The sequence below is a fragment of the Argentina silus genome, assembly GCF_951799395.1.
Source record: "Argentina silus genome assembly, chromosome: 6".
Lineage (NCBI taxonomy): Eukaryota > Metazoa > Chordata > Actinopteri > Argentiniformes > Argentinidae > Argentina > Argentina silus.
In genome coordinates, this window is record NC_139660.1 from 13237124 (window position 1) to 13245654 (window position 8531).

An 8531-nucleotide genomic window follows, 5' to 3' on the forward strand; every position below is an offset into this window, starting at 1 on the left:
ATATGGTTATTTATCCTATTATACAACTAGATGTACATAATGCAAATTTAGTAATATATCAGGTTTATCTATATATTATCTATCTTGAGTATTTTGTTCTGAAAATGAATAAACACTTGTGAAATGTTATGTTTTCATCAATTATTGTGGTGGTGATTTGTCAATTGTTTTAAAAGTTCCTTTTCGCCATGCTAAGGATGACCGGCAGTTTTGATCCATTGCGAAGCGAGGCTGGGTCCCAACATTTTTGCTCTGTTATCAGCTTCTGCCCACTGACAGACTTGATTGGCTTGACCTCTGGACATCTTACTTGTTCCCTGTAAAAGGTTAAGAAAAGGGTATGCGATTAAAAGTTAGTTTCAATCAATTGCCTCATAAGAATAACAATGAATACATAGGGCATGATGTCTGATGAGCAAAAGATGCTACTAGATATCACTAATCTCAGCGAGTGTGGCTGTGAATATATGAAGGTCTGAGCTAGCGTTGTTATCTAATCATTAGACGTATACTGCGTTTCAGTCGATGTTTGACATTGACAAATGACAGCATTTTTGAGGTGCCTGGGTATAGCAGTTTAACCAACACTAAGATTTGTCAAAGGATGTGTTTGTTTACTAACAAAATGGTCTGACTCTCCTCTGAAGTGTAAAAATATACATGCTTTTCCAATTTTGAGGATTGTCCTCTTTATTGTAGGCCTACTTTTGGAATGAGAGATGGAGCACTGAGATTCTCATTATTGTTAAATAAAGGCTATTGACAAAAATCTGATTAAAACCATATTTCCTTACACACATAGATTCCAGATTGGTGAGGTTCTAACTAAATTCTCAAGTTTATTTCCATGTGTGAATGCAAACCATTTCCTATTAACATGCTGCAGTGTACATTTTTGTAGCAACCATACAGTAGTTTCTCTCTTTGGCCAACTCTATAATACTTATGTGTGACCTCGGCAAAGAATGTTTTTTTATTTGTAAGAAGAGACTTGAGTGCCGTATCAAGCTGCCAGTGTAATTAATTATTGATGCCAATGTAATCTGTGTAACCCATTGTTACTGCTTGTTGTTTGCTTACTCTGTCCTATAGTCTGTCTGATGCTGGATCCTCCTCTCTCTTAGATATCGCAGAGCCATGAGAAGATGATCCGGACAGGTGAGTCCCCATGTCCCATGATCACTCTTTCTCTCTTTTCTTCCCACATGTTCTGCCACTCCCTGGAGCAGGGCATCTATACTGGACACAGACATCTCAGGGAGGTGTAACGGAGGTGATCCCTAATGAGACAATAGGAAATAGATGTTTACTTTGTAACCTGTAATGCAGTATGGACAATTATGCTTGCCATGTATAATAAGACATTTAAAATGTTGTTGAACTCCTTTAGAGATGCTTAATAAATTTATATAAAGTGAGCTCTGAGAAAATATGTCTTATTGAATAATGTTTCATCTGTGTGTTGGAAATGGATATGTAATGTAACGATCCTTACACATTGTGATAACATCGTGTATGCAGAAGTATTTGGCTTCTGCAATAGGATCCTGGGAAATGGTGCCTCATTCTCAAAGGGTTTTGTCCTCTTCGGGGATTTGACCATAGCACCTTGTTCTGATACATTTATCTGTGGCAGAGGTGTGTGGGACACTGAGGTCCCTAGGCAGACTGAATATGTGGGTTGCTTTGAGCACGGTTTATTTATGGGTGTTAGTAACATGGTTTTTACCAATTGGGTTACTTTTGCTCTGTCTGATATTGGATCTCGGTGAAGTCTCCTTTGTTCTCTGAGCTGGCACTCTCCAGACTTTGATGTGTGTACGGTGGACAAATTGTCTGTGCTGGTAACAGATTCCCTTTCACCCCAAGAACCATTGTCCTCCTCCTCCATTGGCTCTTTGGCTGAGGCCAGAACAGGACATAGATCGACATATATTTTAATCACCCTGTCTGTTCTCTCAAATGTCTTGGAGTCCATACTTTTTGATTTAATATCTGAGATGGTATTTTCACAGCCCCCAGTGAACGTCATGGCATTCCTCCTGGAAAGTGCACACTTCACACCCACAACCAGGCGAGGGTGAGGTATATTGCCTCTCTCCAGTCTTGTTGCTCTTGGTCTGCGCCTTCTGTCCATTCCTGTCAATCTGTGGCTTTAAATAACATTGGCACATTTTGTAATGATGTTTTACGTTTTCATAAAACATTCATTTTGCAAGTTATTATACCCAACATACCTGAAAAAGGTATCCAAACGTAAAAATGTAATTTCTTTCCCCCTTTCTTTCAAGATAAGTATTTGAGACTCGTGGAAAAGAACTACACCTACTGATGTCAAAGCAGGCAGTTAAACTTGCGGTTATGGAAACGTTTACAAACTGATGCCAAGATCCGGAAATGTCTCCTCTTATTGAAATACTGTAACATGAGCTAAATTAGATGCAGTGATTTAAAACACTACGTAATAGCGAAGAACAAGAAACAATATGAAAACATTTATTTAAGTGAATATGGCTAAGTGTAAATTATTTCATGATGATAATGTGTAAATAAATGGACGATCGAGCCTCGTTTTCATTTCCATGAAGGGCGGTCAAGAAAGATCTATCAGTGCTGTTTGTGTGCCCCCTCATTCAGTAGCTAACGAAGCTAACGTTTTTTTAACCTTTCTGTTTGTAAATGCTAGCTACTGTTGTTGTTTTAAAATACCATCAGAAGGAACTCAACTTATATTGATTTCCGTTTATTTTCACTGGCGTAAAATGGTTGTTTTGACAAATAACAACAATGCCGAGGCGCAGGATTTTATGTGAGTAAAAAAGCAGTTTGCTTAGTAGCTAGCTAACTTAGCCAGCTAATAATAGGACACAGATTCCTTCCACCTCCAAATTGCCAGTTTATGTGTTAGTGTTTTCAAAATATTATGTTTGATAGCTTAAATTGTATAGCTAGCTAATTTATATTGTAGATATGCACACACTAGCTATATAGCCTAGCTCGCTAATGTTCGATGTAACCAGCTGTGCAGGTTAGATAAACATAGCTAGCAAGTACAGTAGTGGTCATCAGAAACGTTTCAAATAAGTTTGATTAGCTGGTAACGCACCTAGTTTGTCTGGCGTTGTTCTCCTAGGATTCTCTCCTCGTAGGATTATTTGCAATAAAATAAATGCATAAAAAATATTTTTGCAAGTTACTGACTCAGCAAGTAAGCAAAGCCTTTTTCAGTAAACTTAAACTAGATATTCGTGCCTTGGGATCTGCTTTTTAACCCCCCCTTCGCATTAACATCTTGCAGTTAAATTGTGGATCAACTTGAGCATTTGCTGTTATGCAGCCTACACAGTATGCATTTTATTCGCCTTATTCAGCTGACAGCCATCATCCTCATCACATGAGACCATTGGTTTGTTTGTCTCACTAAAATCCGTCAGGATGCTCACCGTAATACAGCATTTCCAAAGAATATTGGGTTAGGGTTAAGAATGGTGTTTCCATCATGATCGGCTAAATGTGACAACAGCGATTATCAGCCACTCAGAGCCAGAGTCTAAATGGGGCGTGGCTTTGATATCTAAACCCACTGACCCAGTTTTTATGGTGCATTTTACATTTGTAATTCAAATCTACTCTCCTGTACAAAGCAAAAGAGTGGTACTTTAAAACAATTGGAGAAGGTATTTCAAAACGGGTAGTGCCTACACTTGAACGATTAAATAGTATACCCAAGCAACCCTCCGATAACACATACTATGTCAAGTCCTCACACCAGTGGCCTAATTCTTGCTCTGTTTACAACCAGCCTGATAGAGGAGCGCAAGTGCACTTCTCTGCCCAACTCCCCAGCCAAGCGTGTTTCTCCGATCAAGAAGAAGCAATTCTTCATCAACCAGGCCATCCGCAACTCTGACCTCACACCCAGAGCCAAAGGCAAAAAGAGCCGCCGACGGCAAGAGAACAGTAAGTTCTTATTTTCCGTCAGAAGAAGGAGTATGTCATTCAGCCAGTTTTGTTGTTCTGAAAATCAACTCGCCAGTTCGGGTCAGATTTATAATGGCTTGATTGCGCTGAGTTTGCATGAATACTACCAAGACAGCATTGTGTCAACATGATTTAATTAGTCTGGCTTTTCCTTTAACCTCTGCAAATGAACAGCCCGCTTCCTTGCAAATCTTCTTGAAAGAGAGGAGTGCTCCAAAGATGAGGCAGAGGTATGCAGCAGTAACCCTGCCATCCCATCCATCTTCACTGAGGCCTGCACTAACGGCAACTACATAGAGGTAAGCCTACAACATGTCAAATGTGCATATGCATTTATGCCCAATCCCAAATCGTCCAATAACCCCTATGCATTTATGGTGGTCTAAGAGGATTATTTAGGTGAAAGCAATGACAATTTTCATCCTGCCTATCAAGGGGGCATGGATGAGATATTTGCTATTGAGATTGGACGTTAGCATCCAGTGGCCTTGCTTGTTGCAAATGAGACCCGCTGCTAGTTTTACCACTACCCGTAACCATTGTTGCCAAAATCCCTTGACCTGAAAAGATTAGCACATTTTCCCCTTGTCTCCCCAGCCCTGGAATGACTTCATGAACCGCTCTGGAGAGGAGCAAGAGAAGCTGCTGGCCCTACTGGAAGAGGAGGCCAAGAGGAGCAACTCAAACAAGCTCCCCAAAGACCAGAGGGAGGGTGAGACGAGACCACATGTTTACTGCCTGTCACTCCACTAACCAACATAGTCAACTTGTAGCCTATAGTAACTATACTGATGAAAATGAAGTATTCTGCATTCCTCTGAAATGGGAAACTCCTAAATGTTCAACTTGAAAACTCGTATTACTAGGATGATACTCAAGTTTCCCATTCTGAGAATCTCAGAATTAACCAATAGGGAACTTTGCAAAATCGAAATGGAAAGTTCTGAGTTTCCAAGGAGCACTTGAACACACCACTAATCACCCTTTTCTACTCTTCAGGTAATCCAGCCTTCAATGCTCAAGATTTCTTCCAGAGAATTGATCGTAGGCTGCGCGCTACTCTTAAACGCAAACAAATCCCTATTGTAAGCATCACATTTTACAATTTTGAGATGGAATTGAAGTGGAAGATGTTGATGTAGAGTGTAGACAATTATGCCACACAATTCTTCTCCTCTTTTACACTTGTTCTTTCTATTGGTTTAGGGGACAATGGAGGTGCTGGAGGAAAACCTCATGAGTTTCTTTGGTGCTCAACCTCAATCTGTTTACACCACTAATCTTGGAAGCAGGTACTCTTTCTTCCAAAAGGTTTGGGAGGAATTGTCATGTTGTGGAAATTATTATGCGCTATTTGAAAATTAGAAGAAATTGGCATATGAGTTCATTGAAAACTCAGAGGAATTCTCAAACATGTCATTGGAGAGACTCACTATAAAAGAGACCCACATAGATAATGTATGGAATTACATATGGTAATGAAGATGTTGATTTGAGATGAACTTGAAGGATGATTATGCTGTTTCAGCTTTGAGAGGCTACTGCTTCATGCCGTCTGCCAGTACATGGACCTTGTTTCAGCAAGTGAGTAGAATGACCTTAACTTTCAGAATTGTTGTATTTTTTAAGTTATCTACATATTTGACAAAATGACTCTGGGCAAAGACACCTTTTGCATGATCTTGTTTGTAACCAGCCCACCTAGATACTGTAGATGTGCACACTTGAACCAACCATTTATCACTCACTATGGGCTAGTTTCCTGGACACAGATTAAGACTAAACCTACACTAAAGAGCATCCTCAATGTATATATCCATTGAAAGGCTGATTTAGTTTAGGACTAGGCTTAATCTTTGTTCTGGAAACCACCCCTAAAATGTATTTTTTTTTATCTCTGTTGATGTATGTTTTTTTAGTCTGTAAGTCTCTTGTCTTGAACTCCAGGCTCTGACTGTAATGGGGCCCGCCAGACTGAGGTGACAAACAAACAGTCGGAATTCTTGCCTCCCAGTCCCCTGCTCTCCGCCTACCTGGAGCAGATGAGATGAGAGAGGGGGACACCACTGGAAAGATGGGCCTGGTTCTATTTCAGTCCCTAGCCCCTAACCCATAAGGGTTTGGAGACTTGAAAGGTACAGATAGGTCTTAGTTATATACTGTTGTCTCCATCTGGCACGCCAATATGCAAAGTGGAGCTTCCTCTGCCTTGCCCATTATTCATTGTCGTCTCTCATCGGTGCTCTTCAAAGGGGTAGATGCCAAGATAAGGGGGTAGAAATCTGCATGGAACTGGGCCAGAGAAGGCTCATTGGTGCATCTATCTGTACAGGTGAATGTAGCCAGTATGAATTAAGAAAAAAAGATAGGATTGTGAGACGCAAAGAAATCATCACTGATGATATGTCTGTGTGTTATTTGGGGTAGAAAAACAGCTTGTTTGTGTACTGATAGAAAATAACAAACTCTTTTTGCACAATATTTAATTAATGTAAAATAGAAATATCCACAATGATCTGCAACTCTTTCAGTTTGTTTTTGCATTAATCTATTTATTCTTGAGTGAAAAAGCTTTTCATCTTTTTTTCTTTTTTTTTTTTTTTTTTTTTAAAGCTGAAAGCTTTTTTGTTTGTGCATTCGTTCATCGGGTGAGATTTAGTGCAAGTGTGTTTTTTAGTTAATCTAAAAAAATGTTTTACAAGACGTTGTACTGCACTTGCATGCACAGACCTCGTTAGTCCATTATTGAATAATTATACTTCTTCTGAATCCAGGCACATTATTATTCTCCCATTGTTTACATTATTTTCTAAATTATGTAGTTTGACATCTAACAATGAAACTGATGTGAATATTCTGCTGCCTCATAGATTTTCTCAACTTCGATTTAGTTTAGAATGTCAAATAATACTGTATCGTTCATATACAAGAAAAACAAGTCAATAATAACAAACTTGACAGCTAGTCTGCTGTGCTTTGAATCTTTTGCACACTTTCCTAACATTAACAACCCCTGGACAAGCACTTATGCCTTATGAATGCATGTAGTACATTTTTACATATTTGTGTATATGTATTTATACATTTGTACTAAGCTTTTGGAAGCATCCAGGATATTTAAAATCTCCATGATTGTTTTTATATGATCAAGAATGTTATGAAGAAACTTGACCTGCTAGTGTGTTTTTGTCAATAACCAAATTTGTACGCTTGTGTGTGTGGAAATTCAGTTTCTCAGGCTTTCAACTTCCCACTATGAATGTCATTTTTGATTTCACAAGGTGCAATTCTATGAGTTATGTATGCATAATAGAAGAGGAACTTACTGGTGCCACTTACTTTTCTTTTTTTTCTTTTCTTTTCTTTTCTTTTTACAATTTTGTGTGTTTGGTACTAGTTGTGCTGTAAATACTGAGCTAAAATTAATTAATTGAACTTGTGTGTGCCAACATTTGGATAGTGAAACTTTGTTGCAATAGGATTCTCTTAAAGCTTTATACAGTTATATGGAGGGATGTTTCTCTTATCTATTGTTTGATGCAGGAGTGTATGTTACTACATATTTACATCAGGAAAAGGAGAACAAGGGTAGTATTAGTATAGTCTAAGTGTCAACATTTCCTCATTTTTAGGCATTTTGTTGTGTAAACGTTACTAGATAAGAATGCCGAAGCCATGTCTGAATAGACAACTTAAATAAATGTTAAATGACTGTCTTACTGTATGACTTGAAATGTCTATGAAATGGAACTGACTGATCGAATTAGATTTAATTAAATCTATAAATAGATTTTTCAATTTGTAGTCAGATGGTTCCTTACCTTGAAAGTAGTCTGAGTAGTCTATGGGCCAAGAGAAACTTAAATCCATAGTTCAGATTTGTTTAAATAGCCACTATTAACTTCAGCTAACTTTAGCCACCAAGTGATGTATAATCTCAATATAGTGTCAATAACGTTTTAGAAAGGGGAAGGAAAATTCCAGTAAATGCTTAGCCAAATGTTTATTTTCACACTAAGTAATTAGCAAACACTAAAATCAAACGTTTTGGCCTGGAGCTTTGGTACACACACTTGACAGTTGAGTTTATGTCCTGGCTCCTGTATAAGTATAACATTAACATTTACGTATAGATTGTTTTCTACTTGTTTTTCTTCCACTTGTTTGAAGGGATATATACGTAGGCAATAGTAAATGAATTTCAGAGCAGACATTGTTTGAGTATTAAATTCATTACAATAGTTTTAGGTTTGCAATGCATTAATGTTATGATTTGGTAATCATAATTTCTCTGTATTTCTATGCTGCGCATATTTACTTTGGTGGTCTTGTTGGCTTCCTTTTACGAAGATCATACTATTAGGACACGGATTTTTGTAAGCAAATGAGCATCCCTAAAGTAAGTAATGTTCATGCGCAAATTCATAAGGCCTACTTTCAATAATAGTTTGTTGCAGCGTTTCATTACTTAATCTAGCAGCTACGGCGAATTAAATGTGAGATTTTATTTTGAGGTGCATTCATGAATCTCTCCACTAGATAGCACTCTA

At 38.1% G+C, this 8531-nt stretch overlaps 1 protein-coding gene and 1 long non-coding RNA gene across 2 annotated transcripts; one reads left to right on the forward strand and one right to left on the reverse strand.

Annotated features, from left to right (window-relative positions):
* Nucleotides 1-175: 175 nt before the first annotated feature.
* LOC310805549 lies at nucleotides 176-3491 on the reverse strand. Its single transcript, XR_014554250.1, has 4 exons — nucleotides 3107-3491; nucleotides 1496-2153; nucleotides 1081-1280; nucleotides 176-317 (listed from the first exon to the last, which is right to left on the reverse strand). It is a non-coding gene; the product is annotated as an uncharacterized lncRNA (long non-coding RNA).
* Nucleotides 2411-7876, forward strand: r3hdm4 (R3H domain containing 4). The gene is made up of 8 exons (XM_083671274.1): nucleotides 2411-2809; nucleotides 3803-3960; nucleotides 4156-4280; nucleotides 4579-4693; nucleotides 4981-5066; nucleotides 5188-5273; nucleotides 5510-5565; nucleotides 5929-7876. Exons 1-8 carry the CDS (start codon nucleotides 2583-2585, stop codon nucleotides 6030-6032), a joined length of 957 nt encoding a protein of 318 aa, XP_083527400.1. The 5' UTR covers nucleotides 2411-2582; the 3' UTR covers nucleotides 6033-7876.
* Nucleotides 7877-8531: the final 655 nt, after the last annotated feature.